Raw genomic sequence first — 21,257 nt, 5'->3', positions numbered from 1 at the left:
TCCACCTCTCGACGTATCCACGTGAGTCCAAGTCAATAACTCCCAAAGCCCGGCCCTCACAGCTCGACTAGATCCCTTTTTCTAGCTTGAAACTTTCGAAACGATAACACCGATCCCCTTTTTCCTAAACACTACATTGTTACGCCAGACACTTAGGCGCTGTTGACTGAGCGGCGAGTGCGGACAGCGTCAGCGAGATCCTCGAGGACAGTGACGGTATCCTCCCAGTTGATGCAGGCATCAGTGATACTGACGCCCCGCTCAAGGGCGGCGGGGCCCTCAGCAGGGACCTTTTGGTTGCCCTCGCCAATGTTGGACTCGATCATGACACCGACGATGGCCTTCTCACCCTCGCGGAGCTGGTCGCCAACAACCTTGGCAACCTTGGGCTGGTTCTTGTGGTTCTTCTGAGAGTTGCCTAGTTGTCAAAGTTAGCATTAAGAGTCAAAAATCAGTATCAGGGGAACACATACCGTGGGAGCAGTCAACCATGATGGCCAACTTCTGCTTCTTGTCCTGCAGGGTCTTCTTGGCAGCCTGGACGTTCTCCTTGTCAAAGTTGGGGCCCTTGGTACCGCCTCGCAGGATAACGAAGCAGTGCTCGTTGCCCTTGGTGCGGGTGATGGCGGCCAGACCCTGCTTGGTGACACCCATGAAGTGATGCTGAGCAGCGGCAGCGCCAATGGCGTCAATGGCAACGCCGAGGCCACCGTCCGTGCCGTTCTTGAAGCCTACGGGGAAAGACAGACCAGAGGCCAGCTCACGGTGAAGCTGGGACTCGGTGGTTCGGGCACCGATGGCACCGACAGAGATACAGTCGGCAAGGAACTGGGGGGAGATGGTATCGAGCATTTCGGAAGCAATTGGCATTCCTCGGCTGGTGAGGTCGACAAAGAGCTGTCGCGAAACTCGGAGACCCTTGTTAATCTTGAAAGAGTTGTCGATATCAGGGTCGTTGATCAGACCCTTCCAACCAACAGTCGTCCGGGGCTTCTCGAGGTAGGCACGCATAACGATGCAGAGGTCGTCCGAGAGCTTGTCCGAGAGCTCCTTGAGCCGGGCGGCGTACTCGTGGGCGGCGGCAGGGTCGTGGATGGAACAGGGGCCTACGACGACGAGAAGTCTGTCGCTGGTGCCGAGGATGATGTCGGCGGCATCGTTACGGCCCTTGACGACTGTGTTGGTAGCGGCCTCGGTGAGAGGGATCTCGGAGGTGAGGAGAGCAGGAGGGATCAAAGGATCCTGTCCGAGGACTGAGGGTTTGAAGTTAGCGAATGGGTTCTGTGTTGGACAAGACGAGGTTGCGCAAAGTCATGGGGAGAAGACAGAGGAGCCTATGTGAGCAGCACAGCATAACAGGAGCGGCGCATTGAAAGCATAGTTTCAGATCAGTCCGTCAAGCCATAATATCCTCGTGCAAATTTCTCTTGAAGAAGCATGTCCGTTCGACCGCGTCCCGCGAAGAAGTTTGTCGAGTCATCATGGCTCCTCCGACGAACCCAACCACCAAGCAAGGAGGGGAATAACAAGCGCAAAGAACCCAAAAACTAACCTCTGGTATCATCGGCAGCGATCGTCATGTCGGCTGAAGGCATTGTGAGCTGTTATTGTTCTCTCTCAAAGAATAAAAAAATCTGGATTTTTTGGAGGGGTTTGGTTTACATTGGATCGGTGGAAGGTGGGGGAAGCGGTAGTTCAAGTTAATATTTTAGTGCAGCTCCGGCGAGGGCGAAAGACGATCACGAAAGAGGCGTAATTCTGTGTTTGAAGAAACCTTCGGCAAGGGCGCCACGAGGCTTGAGATTCAAGGAGTCGATGATGAAAGATGAGCTGCAAGAGGATGATCACAGGTCAAGATTCGAAGAGAGAAGAAGCTGCCCAAGCAACATTCAATTTCAGGTTGTGACTCAAAAAGCCTGAAAGCGAAAGGTACACACTCATACGGGCCAAGCGACCGGAGCACCTTCGGAGGGGTCCCCACCGAGGGGTCACTACAGGGGCCTTTTCTGGATGGCCGTGGTTACTCTGCACGGGTCCAGGCCAGGGAGTTACATGCAAGCTACCTGGGCCACTACGTCAGGGTTCTAGAAATTTGCAATTGCCAATGGTCTAAGCTCAATTGGCTCCGGTGTGTGTCCGTGAGAAGAGCTCGAGGCCGTGGAGATTCATGTGAAGGTGAAGGAAGTGAAGAGAAAGTAAAAAAAAAAAAAATGGTAGAGTTGACGAGAATGGAGGCTGACCCTAGTACTTCGGTTGGGCTTCTCTCGTCCTTCTTCTCTGCAACGGCATTCCAGCCTCTCCCCGAATCGGAGCTTCGTAGTCGGCATGAATGCAAGGAACGGGTGATCTTTTTTTGACCGCCGTCTAGTTGACCTCTCACCTCAGGGTGCAACCCTCCGCAGTTGTGGATGAGTGGCCGCATGTTGGAGTGTTGCATGGGACATCTAGGTTTGCCCATTCAGGCAGGCTTCACGGCGATACCGGCTGGGGACAAGGTATGCAGATCAATCAGATGGGACGGGGAAAAGAGAGGAGAGCAAATCGTCAAGTCATGGCCAACCAACGAGGCACACCGGTAAAGATATTAGTGGCCCAGTGTTCAACCTCCTCTTCTCATGCGAGAGTGTGCATTCTATCCCTTTGCCTTCTAGTTGAGAGGATAGCGGCTCGGGCTTGCGGAGACTGCTCATGAACGGGTCCATGTCTCTGTTTGGAGGTTCAGGGTCCCTCCCCGACGCACTAGTTGGGACTGGAAGCTTAGTGCTCGGCACCACCACTTTTCCGAGCATCACACCAATTGACGCCTCTCAGAAACAAACGTGAACAGGCCCAAGTCTTGGGCAGATCGCTACACTCTCTTCCCTCATTTTGCGCTGATAGGAGTCGCATCCCCGAGATGGCAAAGGGGTAAACGTCGCCGTGACGTCGGTATGCAGAAAGATATTATGCCATGGCGATACGGTATCGTGGCTGCTCGTAAAATCTCTTTGCGCTCAGATCTTGAGGATCCCTTCGTGGCACCAGGAATGTGGTGTCACCAACAAAAGGGGGTTGTTGAGCATCACGGACCCTGCAACTCGCCTAACGAAATCTCCTAGAGACCACCCAAAGCCATTAGTCTTGCACCACAAGCCCGGATGGTGGCGATCGTGTTTTCTTTACTACTTCAGACCTGAGTCTCGTCACCAACTCTTGTCCGGACGACGCTACCCTATATCTAACTGTGGAACAACCGAGGGAACCCCAAAGGGCCCTTCCCTTGTCTAAGACACTGACACCAATGCCGTGTCGTTTGTGACGTCTCAGATGAACTCTGGCTCTGCTGAAACCGCAGCCAACCAAGCAAAACAGAACTGAAACCCAACAGACAAGATCAGTCAAGAGGATTGACAACTCTCAACTCCTTTCAAACATGGTGAACCGTGTCGTGTCTGAGCGAGCTATCTAGCGCACTCTTGGCCACGGTCCGGATCTCATGGTCCGTGTGCCCCGGGGCTGTCCACTGAGCCCGCCGATTCTCGTGATGGATGATGGGCATGACAGACCCTGGATAACCCATGACCTAACGGGGAGGCAGAGCATGATTACCTACAGCGCCAAAGATCCATGCCCTTGGAAGGGCAAACGCTCGGGTTCTCGGCGACCCCACGACTTGCCTTGCCTCGAGGGCCCTAGCATGAACAACAAACAGAATCGGATCGTCTGGTGCGAGACGAGACGCGCCATGGCTGGATGGGCTCCATACAAACTCTCTACCATGCTGTCTTGATTCTTCCATCCACCCACACACACACACCACACTCAAGCAAACGGCCCCCTTTTTCTCATATTCCATTCAACAGTGAACCATTGTAATTCATCGTCCATTTAGTTTCTTGCGAGCCTCTACTAGGCTATTCACAGTATTCACGGTTGTCACCAGTTTGTTTTTCTAATATCTAATTCGTCGGTTCTTATCCCATCATCCTCCTTTTTTTGTGGTACCTATTGTTTACACTCGCCAGCCGATCTACAAAAGTGGCTGAAGATACCAACAACCGACCCTCTGCACTTGCAAGACATTTCAGAGAACCCTCTTCACTCGCTCCTTTCTCTTGTCTCACCTCATTCTCTTATTAATCTCCTTCTCATCTCTGTCGCCCTCACCTTTCCCGCCCGCCTGCAAAGAAAAAAAAAAAAAACGTCAAAGCCGGCACTCCGCCCCAGCCCAGCCTCCGCCCATACGCCTCCGCCCGCCGGCTGCCTGCCTGCGTTCCAGGTTCCTTCCCCCTCACAGCCTGTGGTCCACCACCCGTGCCTTCCAGGTTCCTTCGCCGACCACGGGGCCGCCACCTTCCTCGTGAACTCAACTCTAACGACTCTCTTACGCCAACTCTCAACTCTCTTCAGCTCAGCCCAACCCCTTCACTTTTTTCCCACTCTTTGAAAGACGATTTCCGCATACATAATCCCACACCAAAGCTGTCCCGTACTCGACTTGAGCATCACATCACGCTACGACATCGCCTTGCATCGGATACCCCCGCGATACGGCTTCCCAAGGGACCTTTCCCTCCCTCGCCTGCTCCACCTGCATTAACACGCAGGGTCCGACAGCAGTGTCGACATCACTTGATCCGCCTGCTCGGTTTTTTCTCCAGTCTTTTTTCTGTTGGGCAGGCTCTTTCTACAGCAAACACCGTCAAGACCAGCCCAGCATGTTTGCCGTTGAATCTGGAATCGACCAGCGGAAACGGGCCCGTGAGGAGGAGGAGCTTGCCAATGGCAATGGCTCGACAAGTTTCGGCGAGCACCGAAACGTGAGTTTGCTTCATTTGATTCTGTCCGACATGATCTCTGAGTTCGAGTATTGACAATTGTGTAGAAACGAGTCCAGTGTCTCCCTCTCCGTACCTCTCCCCGGGCCTCGCAGCAATGGCTCCCCTCTTCAGCCATCACACCCCAGAGCTCCGACTCGGACGAACAGTACTCGCAACACAATTTTTCACAGTGGTCTTCGTCAACGGGCATATCGCAGCCTCAATCATATGCCGATATGGCTCTGATGCAAGCCTCTCTTCAGCAGCAGGGCCAATTCGGCCCTGTCGGCTCCGAGTCTGACAACACCAACGGCCGTATGCCGACTCCAATTCAACCCAGCTTTGCTGCGCAGGTTAGAGGCCAGCAGTGCGAGTGGGCAGGACCTGGCCCGACTGTGACCACCCTGAACGGTGTTGTGAATCTCGGCCATCAACCGACAGATTTCACTGATGATCAGTGCGTCCCTCGTACCATGGCCTCGGGCTGGCAAGCCGTCCAGAACAACCGACGTCTTCCCTCCCCCATTTCCGAGTGTGACGACTCCATGGGGGGCCAACCCATCACACCCACCGTCATGGAGTTCGACATCAGCGCCCAAGGCAACCCCACGCCGGATATGGAGCACCCCAACCTGCCTATCGAGTCTTCACCTTGCCACGAGATGGAGCACCCTAACGCGATGATGGATGTCGAGGCTCCTTCAGCTCAGTCGGGTGATGCTGAGGGTGATCCCACAACTCCCTCACCTCGGAGGAATCACATCCGCAACCGACACACAATTAATAATTGGACGTGGCAGCCCGGCATGAAGAAGAGCTTCAGCATAGGATACCGATCAGACTGCGAAAAGTGCCGTCTCAAGGTTCCTGGTCACTTCAACCACATTATCATTGGCTAGGGGGATCAGAGGATTATCGTGGACCCCAAGGAGAATCCGTCACTGTGGAACGATCATGTGGCGCCCTTGGACCAGCGAGCAGCACGGCGACGCCTTGGTCAGTCTGTGGTTAACTCAGAAACCGAGTCGATGATAGGCACGGCTGTGGAGAAAGAAGCGCCCAAGCCCAACACTCCGAGCATTACTGCCTACAAGGAAGAGCTGCACAAAATATTGGGCAAGGGAAATCGTTTTATTAGGGATATGATGCATGCAACCAAGGGGGTCCTATTTTGAGGAGACACGACCCTGGCCAGCAGAGTGCGTAAAGGCGTTTGATGGTTTCGGAAGGTCAATATTTTTATGGACTTTGGTACAGATGGGCTATGGATACGGACATACGGACATACGGTCTTTCAGCTTTTCTTTGTATGCGGCTTTGGAGTTAAGGTCCGGAACAAGCGGTCATTTGCAGGCAGCGTTTGCTCAGTCGACAGTTTAGTCGCCAACACGGAAACAGGGGGACAGGATTCACTAATACGATCTGGTTGATCGTGAGGTATAGATGAAAATACTAGTACCGCATAGCGTCAATACAAAACATAATATTAGAGCTGTTGACGAGCTCACAACTTGATAATCAAGAACCACCCGACGAGAATGTCTTTACTCTTTCATTCGCTTGGTATTTTGAATAGATATGGTAAAGTAGGGCTTGTTTCCCCGTGATAGTACATACAAGATGGTCCCCCGACGCCGTCTAATGCACTGCCAATCTACACGATATGATACACTCTTCTTTTTTGTGACCGTGTGACGTACACCATCCCTCTGGTCCCTTACCTTGTCTTTTGGTCTTTCCAATTCTCTTGCTGCAGCTTACCAAAACTTCCACCAGGACTTCTTCTGAGAGGATGGGCCTCCCGCCGTCTCGAGACCTAGCTGGTCCAGGCTGCCACCCCTCCTTTGGTTCTCCTTCTCCTTCTCCCAGGCTTGCTGTGCCTTGGCTTCGATCGAGCGCACCAGATCACTGTCTCGCACGCCTGTGGCATCGTCCTCCTCGCTCAGGCTCTCATAGCCCAGGCGCTCCTGTGACGAACCCACCTGCTCGCCCTCCTCCTCACGGCTGAGCTTGCTGGAAAAGAGACCCAGGACACCCTTGCCCCCCGCCTTTGCAGGCTCATCCTCCTTCTTGCTGCCCTCGAGAGCGGGCTTGATGTTCTCCTCAAAGTGTGTGCGGTGCGAGGGGGCGGCCAGAAGGGGTGGTAGCTTCTCGCCCTTGGCTTCGGCCTCGCGGTTGGCCTCCTCAACGAGGAGGATCTGCTCCTCTGTGGCCTCACCCTTGAGGTAGGCTAGACGGGCGCTGGCTAGCTCATCGGCTTCGAGTTGCTTCTGGGCCTCGACCCATTCGGCGCGGCGGGCGCGGTTGTATCGGAGCATGTCCCATACGGAGTAGATGGAGACGACACCGGCGACGGCTAGTGCAATCCTTCTGTCAGCGACAGTCTTCCACCTCGGTCCAGGTAAAGGACGTACCTGTGAATATCACGATGCCTCCGACGGTCCACCGGTGCGCAACATCGAGGAACCTCCGGGAGGCGTCGATAAACTTGTCCGTCTTGCTGATCTGGGCCTTTTGCGCAGCGAGGTGCGCCTGCCGCAACCTCCTCACGCGCTGCTCGGGCGTCTCGCCTGGGATGCGCGGCACCTTGGGCGCAACGGCGGACCCGCCAGTGGCCGTCTTTGAGGTTGCGTGGGGGATGGTGGACGTGAAGCGGGTTGCGTCCTTGACGCTCCTGGGGCCCATCCTGGAGGCCATTGTTGCTGGACAATGGCAATTGAGGGGGAGGAGGAGTGTCGGGGGGTTGGCGATTTGAATTGACGTTCGTCGTCGTCGTGGGGTTCCTGAGGCGAGTTCGGGATGGATGGAAGTGGTGTCATGAGATTTTTCGGGCGAGGTGCGTGGGACATGAATTGCGGGTCTGTGATTGGTGCGGAGTAGCTTCGGGTGAGAGGAGGTGAGGATGGTCGGCGATTGAAGCTTGACTTGGAGGAATTGGGGAGATTTTGAGATACATGGCTATGGGTGATGCATTGCTACGAGGATGTGCTGGTGTTGATGTTTGTTTTGATGCGGGATAGCTTCATTTGCAGCACAATTGAGGATGGATGGGAATGTCAAGCAGGGGTTGGATTTCTGCAGACACACAGACACGATGAGCAGAGCTGTTCGGGCAGACCAAGCATATGATATGCAAGGGCATCGCGCAGGAGAGCTGATGGTGTTGGCAAGCTGGTGTTGCATGTAGATTGATAGCGTCGCGAATACTGCGATGCAACGGCATCCGGCGAAAGATCGATTGGCAATCCATCACTGCTGGGACAGCATCAATACCAGTAATCGACTCAATATGAACGTCAACGAATAAACAGCAAATCTCCAATCAACACCCACAGACTGGCCACAGCTTAATTCAACAATATGTCCTATTTCATCCATCACGAATCACTGACACTCTTCTTCATGCCGTCACGTAAAGCGACGCACACAATGAAAAGATGTGATAAATCAAAAATTACACCCCCCATGGCCCCGAAGGACAATGGAGCGTGGAGCGACTCCGCGCTGTGCAATGCAGGCCCTCCACACTGATTCCCCCCATTCTTGAGCGGGGTGAATCGGAATAAGGTAAGTATGAAGAAGAAAGAGAAAAACAAGCAAACGCCGGGAGGGAGACGAGAATTTTATAGGCGAGGGAGCCGGGGGTTGGGGCCTGAGGGTTTAGGCAGAAGGGCTGCTGCCTGGGGCTAGGGAGTTGGCGCATGGGCCAGGTAATTTCCAGAGTGGGTTCGGAGTGTTGAGGAAGCTTCAGTCTGTGAATGCAAACCTTCAAGGCAAGAATTATGCTGCATAAACTGCAATGCGTCATCGACCAACTGTGATTCAGTTCGATTGCAGTCACAATCTGGATTTGCGCTCTCCTGACTGTCAATGAGAGGGTGAAGCCCATCCGATGTGGATGGCCCACGCCGTCATCCCCGGCGACTGACCATCTTTGAACTGCCTCCATCGACAACCTCAAACTTCACCCTGAGCCTGCAGATGTGCTTGGTATTGCACTGGTGCTGGCTTGTTGACATAGCCCGTGCATTGCTGGGATGATGGCACGCAACCTTGTGTCATCAATTACGCCTCCAACGAACCCTGGTGCTCCATCTTCCAGCCAAGCAAGACCAAAAGGAGCCTTTCCTTCCACATGCACACCTTTGCAACTCGATCAACGGACAGAGTTTGGATGCCATCACATGCCAAAGGGCAAACGTACTATATACCACATAGAACACAGGTGCAGCGTCCTTATCAAAAACGACGTTTTGGCTGTGCTGGAAGGCAAGCTTGTCGGTTACGTCAATAACCTTCTAGGGTCAGGATTACGTTCGTTCTGTCCACGATCCATTACAGAGCTGCCTCCCCTTTAGGGTTGTTCTAGTGCAGAAAGCCGTAAAGCCCGCCTTCCATGAGGTTGTTGGTAAGTTTTGGGGAATGTTACCTGATACTGGCTCCCCACTACGAACATTGAGAGGGAATCGTGACAGCGCATTTATTATCATGAGTGGTAACAGTGATGGCTCCGTCAGTGACGGCAACAGCACATGGTCTTGGCAGCCGTGAAAGTAGGCAGACGAGCACTTCCTCCCCAAGCATGCTCAAAGTTGACGCCTGATCTGCCTGTGGTTTCTTTGACAAGGGAGGCGTGTAAGTCATTGAGAAGGACATATGGTTGCGAGATCTCGTGAGGATACACTTTCCGATCCACTGCTGTACCACCAAGGCCAAGAATGTCGTTCGGTCTTTCCTTGATGACGCCGGGGCTGCAAAAACTTCTTGATCTCGATCGAACGCTCGTCACCAGAGTCTTTTCTCATTCATGATGGCTTCCAATCGATCTGACCACCACCAAGCGATTTGGCGCAAGCGAGGTTTTCCGGAGCCCGCTGCAACAATATTCCGCTCATGAGTGAAATCATGATTTTGATGGTCGTGCCCCAGCGCACAACACGTGACCCACACGATGCATTTCCACCTCTCGCCTAACCCCACCAGTACGTCGCACGTGTAGGGCATGAAAACCCTTCTTGGAATTTGACAAGCCTCAACTCTCCGAATTTCCCACGCCTCACGACCCGACCGACCATCGACAATCGGAGCACGTTTGATCGCAAGCAGACAAAATGGTATGGACTGGCGCACCCAATGCGATGCTCATCATCGCCATCAAAGGCATTCGCTGACTTGATTTCCCACAGGCGATCAAGCACAACCAGAAGCTTGTCAACAACCGTGAGCACCACCGACGATGAAAACCGACGAGATCAAGGACTCCAGCGACTGACCCCTCATACAGACTTCCGCAAGGATTGGCAGCGCCGGGTTCGAACCCACTTCGACCAGGTATGGCGATACCCTGACGAGAGAAGACGATGCCGTCTCGAAAAAATTCCATCATGAGCTTGAAATATTGACTTGTGTGGTATAGCCCGGCAAGAAGTCGCGGAGACGCACTGCCCGCCAGGCCAAGGCCGCTGCCCTTGCTCCCCGACCCGTCGACAAGCTCCGACCTGTTGTGCGATGCCCTACCATCAAGTACAACCGCCGTGTCCGTGCCGGCCGCGGTTTCACCCTGGCTGAGCTCAAGGTATGATTCTGCCACTTTCTCAGTCAATGCGAAATTCCACAAAAAAAAATCGCCGACGAGAAGAGTATACGAAATTTTGGCGCACAATCTAACACTCACACAGGAGGCTGGTATCCCCAAGGCCTTCGCTCCCACCATCGGCATCTCCGTCGACTCCCGCCGACAGAACCTCTCTGAGGAGTCCCTGGCCGTCAACGTCGCCCGCCTCAAGGCCTACCAGGAGCGACTGATCCTCCTCCCCCGCCGGTCCAACGCCCCCAAGAAGGGCGACACCAAGACCGACGTCTCCAAGATCGAGAAGGCTTCCGCCATCTCCGCTGTCCTCCCTATTGCCCCCACCGACATCGCCGTCAAGGAGATCAGCAAGAGCGAGATCCCCGCCGCTCTCAAGGAGGGTGCCTACCGAACTCTCCGTGTCGCCCGAAGCAACGCCCGATACGAGGGTGCCCGACAGAAGCGTGCGCGGGATGCGGCCGAGGCCGAGACGGCCAAGAAATAAACTTGCAAAAAGGGAACTGGTGTTTGAGGGTTTTGCTCTTTGCGTCTCTAAGGGAGGGGCAACGTCGGTTCGAGGCTCTGATGAAAGGCTTGGCCGGGTTTGGAGGGAGGATTCTCTAGGTCCAGCTCAAGAAATTTACTGCATGATCACCGGCTTTGTTCTGTAATCAGTTGGTCAATGGATGCATCGCGTGTGCACAGGTGTCTGCTTTGTCAAAAGTTATCCTTATCGGTTCCAACATTGCCCTGCCCTATCTTCCTTGGTGACTCTATCTTGTTTTGTCTAACACTATCCCTGACTATGGTTACTGACATGATGTTTTACTCCTCTGTCTTGGGTTGTGTGAGCAGCTGTGTGCCCTGTCGAATCAAGTCCTGCAACAAGCCCTGCTGCGTTGACTCGATGTCTTCCCCATTCTTGATAACTTCGGTACACAGCACCAGGCAATTCTCCCTGTCCACCTTGGTCATATTAGCCTTTTGCTTAGGGTCGACCTGTTGAGGCTGAAGGCCGAGTCCTTCAGGGACAACTACAGGAGCATCAGACTCGGTCTCTCCAAGAGCTTTCTGTTCATTGTTTGTGGCCGCTTTGCCTGTGACTGCATAGCTGAGAGCATCAGTCGCTCCGGGAACAGTGAGGACACCGCTAACGACCTTGGCGCCCTCCTTGGTTCGGGAGATGAGTGCAAAGACGAACCATGCCTCGGATCGAAGGATGGGCCATTTCTCTTGAGTGATCAGGAAAGCAAGCGCCTTGGACAAGTCATGCGTAGTATAGAACAGACTCCTCGCCTGAGTCTCGTCGGCCTCGGTTGAGTTACCCTCCTCTGCCTTCCAAGAGGGAAGTGCCTCCAGAACAGGTGTCGTATGGAGCACGCGGCAAATAGCAGCGACGCTACGGGCAGCTTCAAGCTTCGTTGGCTCCGTATCACTTCGATCAAACACTGAGAGAATATCATGAAGACTCGTGTGCTGATCCGAAGACTCTCCAGACCGAGGCTCACAAATTCGCCGGACATTGGGGGCGCAGTTGACAAGAAGCAAGCGGACCAACGACACGGCAGAGAACTGAACCTGAGGAAGAGTGTCGAGGGTCAGTATCCGTGGGACACTTGCCGGCTCCAGCGCATTGCCGAGCAGGGGCTTGTTCTGAGCCGGGATGGCGAGGTTCTTGAGGAAAGACAGGGCCGAGTGGAGGTGCTGAGCGTCTTTGACCGAGGCATCAGAGAGAACATCGATGAGAGGACGGTGAGCCTGGTGGGTCTGAACAAGAGCCAAAGATGTCTCATCGGAGCGAGAGAGATTTCCAAGAGCCAGGCAAGCTGCCGACTGGAGACTTGGGTTTGTTCCCTTGAGCCAGCTGAGGAGTTTCTGAGGGACAGAGCTGTCGAGGGGATAGTATTGAGGGAAAGCGTCGGCGGCTGTGAGGTCGGCGAGCGTTGTAAGCAACGAAACGCACAGCTGGCTCAGCTCCTTGTCTATGCTCTGCTCCTCGGCTTGCCCGTCGAACTGCGTGAGCGCCAACTCAAAGGCAGTCATGAATGTGTTCATCCGCTGTTCCTTGAGGAGGTTCTCCTGGAACGTCTCGTTGGCGAGATAGCTCGCTGCGGTAGAGACAAGAGCCATAAAATCCTCCAAGTCGTCATTGAAAGGAGGGCTGGCGGAAAGCTTGAGGAGGACTTCAACTGTGTCGGGGTCTGCGATGGCAGGCTCGCCGTCTTGGGTAATCAGGAGGGCAAGGATCTTGCAGAAGTAGGTAATGATGGCACTAAATTTGGAGATGCTGGGGGACTTGAGAAGAGAAATGAGATGGCTGTTGAGTCGTGATTGCGAGGCTAGAAGCTGGGCGGGTTCTACGGATGTGAGCATTAAACCCAGAGATCTTGGAGGAGATCACTTACCATAGTCGACAAGGACATTGTACAGGACAGGAATCAAGTACGGAACGAGGTTCTCGTCTTGAAGGTGGTTGATGATAGAGATGATATACTTTCCTTCGACAACTCGGGCACGGTTCTCATCGGTATCAGCGCAAGAGTTGCCAATGATGCGCAGGGCATGGACCTTGACACCATGCTTCTGCTGCTCGCTAGAGGCGATGATGTCGAGGAAGAATTCGAGTATCCCAGACTCTCCATATGGGATTCTCCAGGCCACTACGCCATATTAGTGGACGATGTTCTTCGTATAAGCGTTGGCTTACCGTCTCGACTCCCATCACCGAGAGCCTTGGCAATGGCCTCAAGGTCCGGCTCTGGCTGCTTGGATGCTTGCTGGCATGTTTCTAGTACACTAGATAACAGCTGAATCCTCTTGGGGCGGGCATCCTCAGGCTCCTTGGTCTCGTCGTAGGTATCCGGTGACAGTCCACTACCCTCCCGCTGGAGCAGTGCGATAACTTCCTCGGGGCTCATGGCCATGGTGGCAGATGGACAAGGCGCAGGAGAAACTAAAACTGAATGTCCGATGTGTATGTTCTGGATGTGAGATCGAAGTGTTGTTGTGCTTGGGTGAAGGCAGATTTACCCTAAGGTTGGTGCTGGGACCGAGGTGAAAGTCCTAGACCGTCTTTCAAGGAGGGCCAGGGGAGAGGCAAGGTAGTTATGCGAAGTCCTTTACCACAATTTCTACCCTGGGAGCTTTTGATTTGAATTTAATTGAAAGAAAAAGAGACACCTGCGTCTGCTGATGCTCGTATCCGTGAACCCAACAATCTTCATCAGCCAAACATCCCCTCCACCTCCGACAACCCGCTAAGCGGAGCTCTCGGTGAAGGTCGGTGAATCGCGGTGAACAATTCTCATGTCTGCACCACGGCTAAACATCGGCTGAATCGGAGGCGCCGGTCGGTCGGAGGGTGCAAAATTCCGACCTCGGAATGACCCGCCAATTCTCTTTTGCTCCCGGGGAAAAAGTCGAAGACCGGGTCTCCAAGTCAGAGAAGCAGCCCGCCCCATCCCCCACGATCCCTCCTCTTCCCCGTCGCAAACGAGGGTACAATTCTTTACGTCGCTTCCTAGCGATCTCTCGACATTGACCGAGTTCTAATCTTTCTGATTAACCCTCACAATGGTATGCGCACCTTGAGCCGAAAGCCGACAGAACCTCGCCCCTCTACCTCTTCCCGAATTGCCGCTCTCTAGCCCGGTGGTCTCTACACGAATTCACTGACACTCTCTCCACAGGCGCACAAGTTCGTCATCACAGCCTTCCTTACAGGCTCACGAATCCTCGGCCGCTCCTTCGTGGCCGCCTACAAGCAGGCCTCTGCCGCATCGGCGTACCAGCGCGCCCAGGCCAAGGCGGGCAACACCACTGGCGGCGCCTCGCTCTCGTCGGGCATGACCCTCGATGAGGCCTGCAAGATCCTCAACGTCAAGCCCCCCGCCGGCGGCCAGGCCAACATCGAGGAGGTGCTCGAGCGTTACAAGCGACTGTTTGACGCCAACGACCCCCAGAAGGGTGGCAGCTTTTACCTCCAGAGCAAGATTGTGCGGGCAAAGGAGCGCTTTGAGCGTGAGGTTGGCCCCGTAAGAGAGAAGTTGGAGCAGGAGGCCGAAGTTAAGGAGGGCTGGAAGCCCAAGGTCTACAAGGACCGGTAGACGAAACCATGAGGAGGAAGTCTCTGACTAGTCATGATACTGGTTGAGAGGCGACACTGTATGATTTGGCCAGGGGAGCACGACACCACCACACAAGCGTCTCAGGCCTCGAGGAGTTCTCGGCGAGAGGGGGTTTCGGAGCTCATATTGTGGGAGAGGGGAGGGTTTTTTCTCCGTGTATACATGTACATCTTCACTCGACTGCGGCATGGCACGGCGTTTTTTGGGATATCATGGCCGCTGGGGGCTTGGTTCTTAGACGAAGAAAAAAAAAGACAGACGACCTATGTTATGTGATAATACAATTGTACGATATCGACTGCGGGTAGAAGGAGATTGTTCGGTGTTGGTATTCCTGGGCAGGTGTAAAGCTGCAATACCCGGCCGTTTGTTGTACCTGAAAACTCAACAACTCTGATTCACTGAAGGTACTCGTGACTTATGTTTTGCAGCCAACGGAGAGTCATGAAAGTCAAACGGCTTGTTCAGTGTACCTCAACTAGTGAATATGCGTGATTCTAGAACCTCATGGATGATCCAACGCAGGGTAGCTGAACTCAAACACTCGCAGAAGAAGTGTTTGCAGAGTAAAGAACTACGCCCCCATCCCATGGAAGTAGGAAAACAATAGAAGTGTAAACTAGGTAACATGGATAAATATTCTCGCGATTTTTAATAAAGGGAAGCAAAAGGTAGAATTTCAAATTGCATAACAAATGTTCACCATGGCGTCAAACAATGTGAATAGACAAACGGCGTCAATGACTAAAATCTGCATAACTCCTAGTACCACCCCGAGAATCCCCCTGGTCACTCGGTTGACTATAAACACTGGAAGTATACCCATCAACTATCCCATCGATCGTGTCCCTGCCTTCAGCCGCCTCGCTGGGTGACAGCTCCGAGACGGTCCGGTCAGAGCGCCGAGACGGGGACCCACTTCTCCGAACTCCTCCGGCCAACAGATCTCTGCTGTCCACGACCTGCCGCTGCATCACGGGCAGGTATATCTGCGAGCCCCGTTCCGTTGGATCAGGGTCCGGTCCGCCGACTAGGCGGATCGTTGGTCGGCGTGACGCTGCCCGGTGTTTGCGACGGCGGCACAGCAGGAAGAGGAGGATGACCACTATGACAACCACCAGAGAGGCTATGGTGCCTGTGACGATGCCGATTATTTGGCCTGGGGAGAGACCAGGAGCAGTCCCAGGAACAGTTGTCGTCACCTCTGGGGTTGGCCACTCCTCCGCGGTTGTCGTGGCCCGCGGAAGTGTCGTGAACGAAAGGCTTGAACCAGTCGACGAACTCGATACCGATGGTAGTTCCAGCGTCGGTATCTCGAACGTCGTCTCGACATTGGTTTCGTTGGCGGTCTCTCTCCCGAGTGAGCTCGTATCATCCTCGTCCACCAACGTCACCGTGGGAAAGGCCGTCTCATCCTCATGAGTCACCGTCTCCGTAGACCAAGTATCCTCCAAAGACGTCTGCGGAGCGAGACTGATCGTCGAAATAAAGCCAAAGAAGTTGCCAGTCGTAGATTCCTCATCCCTATCTTGGTCAGCGTTCCACACTTTCGTGAAAGGACTCTCAGACCAAGGGGAGTCGGACTCTACGCTGCCAGTCGAACTTTGAACCTCGCTGTTGCAAAGTATGAATTAGTAAATGTAGAGACATCGAGTGTTTCTGAGCAAACTTACATGGGGGACCCTTCAGGAAACGGAAACAGAACAATCTCGCTGGCCGTAGTGGTATCGCTAGACAAGCAGCCAACTGACAGTACTTGCCAAAGGAGAAAGTAAAGAAACCACATATTAAAATGCCGATATGAGAGCATGGTAAAGTAAGTATCCTTAGACAACTGAGTAGTAAGAGAGAAGTGTTGTCTTTAACAAGGTATGGGAAGCATAGTTTGACGAGATTCTAAGAATTGAGAGATTCCCAGGGACAAAGGCCCAATATATAAACACGTCAAGCCCGACTGATTCATTGCGAAATAAGTCAACTATTAGGAGTAGCAGCACGTTTGCCATGAATGATTTGCGAACCATGGTCGACGCATGCTCGTTGGCAGACATTTATCGACGGTTTGCAAGTGTGGTGTAACGCCTCGACGGTTTGCCAAAAGACCAGACGATGGGTGTCTATTTTTTTATTCTTATTGTCTGGTTAAAACGCATGTGCTATGTCTTCCTCCTGACCAGACCCTTCCAGTAGTCAAAGCTATTCTCGTCACTCTGCAGGGTCCAGATTTTGCCCGTTGCCCTCCCGCTTGCGTCCGTTTCCTCAGCCCTCAACATGCCCCAGTCACGTGTGATGCCTAAAACGCGAGCCTTTACACCACCTTCAGCTTCAAGCGTGACGGCTTGGCCTGTGTGTAGCCAGTGACGGTAGTAACGGGCCTCGAGGTCGCGTGAGAAACCTTCCCGGAGGAACTGGGCATAGATGGCCTCGAGGCGGGTTAGTACACGGGCAAGGAGGGTCTCGAGGTGTAGCTCAGGGGCACCGGGCGGGACGAGATCGGATATAGACATTGTCGGACGAGGGTTTGTGGTGTTGAGACCGATACCAAGGATGATTTGGTAGGCGCCGTTGAAGTAGAGGCACTGAGACAGGATGCCGCCGACTTTGACGTAGTGAGGCTTGTCTGCCGACTTTGTGGGATCGAGAGCATCTATCAGACTGTCAGTATCGAGACTGTAACAACGATAGTCTACTACTTACAAAGGTCGTTGGGCCACTTGAGCTTGATGGGGATGTTCTCATAGCCGCGGTCGTACGACTGGACGGCTTCAACCATAGCCACGGCGGCAATGTACTGGATAAACACCACAGGGCGAGATACGGCGAGGTGAGCGGGATGATTGATAACGACGGAGTAGATGAGCATTCCAGGGGGTGCAATCCAGACATTGTTTCCACGACCTCGGCCGGCAACCTGAGTGGTGGCTGCAACTGTGAAGCCAGTCGGGAGTTTTGACATGAGCTTGGGGTTTCTAGCACAGTTAGTATTGACTGATAAATAGTGAAAGGGTATACAGCTACGTACTTCTCGAGGATGGTGTTTGTGCTGGTCAGGACCTCGCCATACATGAGCAAGTTACCCCAATCCTGAGCTGTGGGCTCAATCTGTCGGTAACGCTTCAACCCTGAAAAGTACAGGCCATGATTGAATTGAGGAGTAAGCTTCGGATGCGGATGGCCCTTCTCGTGGGGAAAGATCTTCTTGATGACTTTTGTGTAGTCGATGATGCCATTTTCAGACATGCTGGAGCCGTTCGTCTCTGCTAGGGACTGTTGCAGACCCTCAACACTCCAGATGGTATCCTCGTTTTGAATGTGGAACGTGTCCGTCTCTGCCCGGATCCATTCTTCGCCGTCTTCCTTGTCGATGATGTCGGCCCAGTCGGCTAGCAGCTCCGATACTCCAGTGTCGTCGATGGATGAGATGTGGAGGCGTGAAAGAGACGGGATACCAGAGTCATGCTGGCTGACCTCGAGGCCCAACTTGGTCAGACATGCCTTGAGAAATTCGGCTCGAGGCTTGTCAGCGTCGGCTAGCCTGCTGATCAGCTCGTCATAGCCGGGGATGGTCGGATGGGGGTGCAAGTTGATGGCAGCGAACCTGGACGGTGTTAGTGAGTTCATGGCAAGGAACACTGGGGATGGTTCTTACTCAGGGTGAGGACCAGTGAGTAATGCCTTTCCACTGCCAACGGTGCAGAGAACAACAGCCGCCTTGCCATCTCCGCCATCAACATCTGTCTCCTCTTCATAGGAAGCCAGAACCTCGACCTTTCTCTCCTTGATGGAAGCAGCATCAACAAAAATGCCACCACCGTTGTAGTACGAGACGATCTCGGATTCGACTTCCTGCTCAAAGGCTTCCTTGAATACCTTGAGCTGCACAACCCTAGCTCCGCTTTCACTGCGATACTCAAAGCCCTTGAAGGCTCCTCCGCGACAAGTTCCAGGGAAGAAGCCAAGCTCCCTACTGCCGATGACCTCGAGAGGCTTGTTTCCAACTTCAAATTCGCATCTTCGGCTTCCGTAGTAGCCTCCGGCGCAAAAGCCCAGGTATGCGCCGCCCTTCCGTACAAAGTCGCTGATGCGGCGATTTCCCTCGCCATTCAGCGCCTGGCAGTAGCCCAAGTCACCACCACCCGGGAACACGAGCATGGCGCATGTTGACGCCCATGGTTCCTTGAGTAGAATAGTCTCAGTGATGGGAATAACGGCATAATTAGGTCCGAGCAGACGGCGAAGAGTCCATATGCAATGCTTGACAGACTCGACAGTAGTGCCGAGGCCTTTTTTTGCAAAGTTGAATCAGCACGAGGGAAATCGAGCGAGATGAATGAGGCAATTCGAACCTGTATAGACGAGCACGTTGAGCTTGGCCGGGGCCATTGTTGGTCTGTGTTGTTCCGCTTCCGGGGTGTGTTGAAGTCTCTCGATGAGCTCGTCTCTTTTCTTTGTCACTTGACTTTTTGTTGGATCTCGCCTCGGCCAATTTTCCGCCTCGAACCACCTGACTTTCTCTTTGCAACAACAACGACGACAAGAAAAAGATACACGTGATCTTTAAATATACGATTAAAAAAAAATGACCAAGGAAGAGAGCCAGGCGCAGCAAAAGGCGGAGGAGGAAGACGACGATGAACCCGATGAGTGGTGAGTTTGCCCTCCCTTTGTTTTCACCCGAGAGTATCTCCTGCTAAAGCCGAGGACCTTTAATTGCCGCTGATGCAGGGACAAGCGGATCTTTAGCACCGGATGCGCAGGTGAGTTTGCAAAAGAAAAGAAATCCACACAAAGACTTGGATGGAGTTGCGCGGTTGTTGCGCTTTACTTATCCGGTCTCGGTGTTGGGGTTTATTGTTGGGGGTCAAGGGAGATTTTGGTGGTTGCTGACTCGGATGTATAGAAGAAAACACCAAGATGACGGATTGCTACTTCGAAAAGAAGGATTGGCGCGCATGCGCTTCAGAGGTGAGTTAACTCCCATATCTACTGCTTCTCTATCATTTTAGAGACTCTTCTCTAGGCTCATTAAGCAATACTGATGGTATCCAGATGGAGGAATTCAAACGGTGCTGGAAAGCTCACGACAACGACAAGCGCACCGATATGAAGGATGCTTAAGAGTCGAATACTGGACTGTACGATAAGAGTGTCCGATTATACCGGAAGTGTATCAAAAGTGTATCATTAGAGCTTCTCAAGCCCATCTCTTCACTCTACCTCCTCAAGAATGAAGCCATCATGACAAGCCCGTGCACTGTCTCCATACTGTGTCCCGGACTTTCTATTCGCCCGACGATACTGTCATGGACCAAAATTATCACCAGCGCTCTCAAGCAACTTTTCTAGGTGTATATCCTCGACGACCTCTCCCCACCCCCACCGTCACATTCACCATGTTCGTCCCTCGCCGGGCTCTCTTCGCGGCCCAGAGGCTGCCTTTCGCCCGGGCTCGCCCAATTGCACCTCTGATGCGCTATTCCACCGAGGCGACCAAGACCGCCGCACCCTCTGCCACCGCCGTCCCCTCCACGACGGAGAGCAGCGACAATTCGAGTGCGAAGCCTGATGTTACGCTTCAGAAGCCCTCCGAGGACGTCACACAGGTGAACCAGGAGGATGTCTCGAAGCCCGCTGTAAAGTCTGCAGCGAAGTCTGCCGCCAAGCCAGTCCCGGCGCCCACATACGCCAAAGCGAAGCCCGTCTCCAAAGCAAAGCCTTCTTCTTCCAAGCCGGCCGCAAGCACCTCAAGCGGCCCGAGCAACCCGTACCAGCCTGCGCCTGTGGCTGAGCAGTCACTGAGCGAGTCAAAGCCGCGCCAGGAGCCTCTAGGCTCGCCTCGCATTTGGGATGGCAAGCACGCGGATGCGCCCCATGAGGTTGACTGGGAGAAGAGCTGGTTTGGAATTGGGTCCCGGCCCGTCACTGCGGAACAGAATAGGGTCCTCGCGCGGCCAATCAACCCGGACGACGTTGAGGTTAAACCTGATGGTATCGTCTATCTGCCAGAAGTCAAGTACAGGCGGCGGCTGAATGAGGCGTTTGGACCTATGGGATGGGGTATGGTGAACCGTGGAGAGGTGGTTGTGGGAACTAATATCGTGACGCGCGAGTACGCACTCATCGTCAACGGCCGGTAAGTCTCCAATGCTTTGCCAATAGCAACAGAAACTAACACATGGCCAGCTTCGTCTCCCAAGCGCAGGGTGTCAACAACTACTTCTCTGCCGAGGGTCTCCCCGCCGCCATCGAGGGCTGCAAGTCCAACGCCCTGATGCGATGCTGCAAGGACCTCGGTATCGCTTCTGAGCTCTGGGACCCCGTCTTCCTGCGCTGGTTCCGCAAGCACTACATGGAAGAGCGCTGGGTCGAGCACGTCACGACCAAGAAGAAGAGGACCTTTTGGTACAAGAAGGGTCTCGCCGAGCCAGTGTTCCCCTACAAGCTGGTTTAAAGAAATGACATGTTTAACGCCATGACTAATTGGGTAGGGGAGATGTATCACTCCCCGTGTACTTTTCATGTGTATAGAACGAGGATTGGTTCAGGGTAAAAAAACGTTGGACGACTGTAAGATATATCAATGATGCACGGTATGGATGAAACAGAAACATGTGGGTTTGGCGAATGGAGCAAACTGTCGCATCAGGGGACATGACTGAAGAGAGGGGATATACACCTCGTCTATAGATGTGCATATCGATTCTGCTCAACCTAATTCCTGGATGCGATTATCAATGTCCTCCAATGATCCCAATCCCATAT

At 53.5% G+C, this 21,257-nt stretch overlaps 9 protein-coding genes across 9 annotated transcripts; 5 read left to right on the top strand and 4 right to left on the bottom strand.

Moving 5' to 3' along the window:
• Window positions 1–152: 152 nt before the first annotated feature.
• NCS54_00370700 (Phospho-2-dehydro-3-deoxyheptonate aldolase) lies at window positions 153–1,595 on the bottom strand (the record flags this gene model as incomplete). Its single annotated transcript, XM_053149269.1, has 3 exons — window positions 153–418; window positions 474–1,253; window positions 1,553–1,595. 3 exons carry the CDS (start codon window positions 1,593–1,595, stop codon window positions 153–155), a joined length of 1,089 nt encoding a protein of 362 aa, XP_053005244.1.
• Window positions 1,596–4,697: 3,102 nt separating this feature from the next.
• NCS54_00370600 (Hypothetical protein) lies at window positions 4,698–5,698 on the top strand (the record flags this gene model as incomplete). The annotated part of the gene is made up of 2 exons (XM_053149268.1): window positions 4,698–4,799; window positions 4,865–5,698. The coding sequence occupies 2 exons, from the start codon at window positions 4,698–4,700 to the stop codon at window positions 5,696–5,698; spliced, it is 936 nt and encodes a 311-aa protein (XP_053005243.1).
• An 858-nt stretch (window positions 5,699–6,556) lies between these two features.
• On the bottom strand, window positions 6,557–7,682 carry NCS54_00370500 (Hypothetical protein; the record flags this gene model as incomplete). The annotated part of the gene is made up of 2 exons (XM_053149267.1): window positions 7,214–7,682; window positions 6,557–7,155 (listed from the first exon to the last, which is right to left on the bottom strand). Exons 1-2 carry the CDS (start codon window positions 7,494–7,496, stop codon window positions 6,557–6,559), a joined length of 882 nt encoding a protein of 293 aa, XP_053005242.1. The 5' UTR covers window positions 7,497–7,682.
• A 2,228-nt stretch (window positions 7,683–9,910) lies between these two features.
• Window positions 9,911–10,873, top strand: NCS54_00370400 (60S ribosomal protein L13; the record flags this gene model as incomplete). Its single annotated transcript, XM_053149266.1, has 5 exons — window positions 9,911–9,913; window positions 9,986–10,019; window positions 10,084–10,130; window positions 10,216–10,374; window positions 10,478–10,873. The coding sequence occupies 5 exons, from the start codon at window positions 9,911–9,913 to the stop codon at window positions 10,871–10,873; spliced, it is 639 nt and encodes a 212-aa protein (XP_053005241.1).
• Window positions 10,874–11,193: 320 nt separating this feature from the next.
• NCS54_00370300 (Hypothetical protein) lies at window positions 11,194–13,292 on the bottom strand (the record flags this gene model as incomplete). The annotated part of the gene is made up of 3 exons (XM_053149265.1): window positions 11,194–12,725; window positions 12,774–13,028; window positions 13,076–13,292. 3 exons carry the CDS (start codon window positions 13,290–13,292, stop codon window positions 11,194–11,196), a joined length of 2,004 nt encoding a protein of 667 aa, XP_053005240.1.
• A 649-nt stretch (window positions 13,293–13,941) lies between these two features.
• On the top strand, window positions 13,942–14,474 carry NCS54_00370200 (Mitochondrial import inner membrane translocase subunit TIM16; the record flags this gene model as incomplete). The annotated part of the gene is made up of 2 exons (XM_053149264.1): window positions 13,942–13,944; window positions 14,058–14,474. 2 exons carry the CDS (start codon window positions 13,942–13,944, stop codon window positions 14,472–14,474), a joined length of 420 nt encoding a protein of 139 aa, XP_053005239.1.
• Window positions 14,475–15,232: 758 nt separating this feature from the next.
• On the bottom strand, window positions 15,233–18,878 carry NCS54_00370100 (BPL/LPL catalytic domain-containing protein; the record flags this gene model as incomplete). Its single annotated transcript, XM_053149263.1, has 7 exons — window positions 15,233–16,109; window positions 16,169–16,329; window positions 16,670–17,142; window positions 17,193–17,464; window positions 17,518–18,093; window positions 18,145–18,778; window positions 18,842–18,878. The coding sequence occupies 7 exons, from the start codon at window positions 18,876–18,878 to the stop codon at window positions 15,233–15,235; spliced, it is 3,030 nt and encodes a 1,009-aa protein (XP_053005238.1).
• A 196-nt stretch (window positions 18,879–19,074) lies between these two features.
• NCS54_00370000 (Hypothetical protein) lies at window positions 19,075–19,613 on the top strand (the record flags this gene model as incomplete). Its single annotated transcript, XM_053149262.1, has 4 exons — window positions 19,075–19,142; window positions 19,221–19,252; window positions 19,396–19,460; window positions 19,545–19,613. 4 exons carry the CDS (start codon window positions 19,075–19,077, stop codon window positions 19,611–19,613), a joined length of 234 nt encoding a protein of 77 aa, XP_053005237.1.
• A 185-nt stretch (window positions 19,614–19,798) lies between these two features.
• On the top strand, window positions 19,799–20,946 carry NCS54_00369900 (Hypothetical protein; the record flags this gene model as incomplete). The annotated part of the gene is made up of 2 exons (XM_053149261.1): window positions 19,799–20,628; window positions 20,679–20,946. 2 exons carry the CDS (start codon window positions 19,799–19,801, stop codon window positions 20,944–20,946), a joined length of 1,098 nt encoding a protein of 365 aa, XP_053005236.1.
• Window positions 20,947–21,257: the final 311 nt, after the last annotated feature.

The sequence above is a fragment of the Fusarium falciforme genome, chromosome 3 (assembly GCF_026873545.1).
Source record: "Fusarium falciforme chromosome 3, complete sequence".
Lineage (NCBI taxonomy): Eukaryota > Fungi > Ascomycota > Sordariomycetes > Hypocreales > Nectriaceae > Fusarium > Fusarium falciforme.
This window is presented reverse-complemented; position numbering and strand designations above follow the sequence as displayed.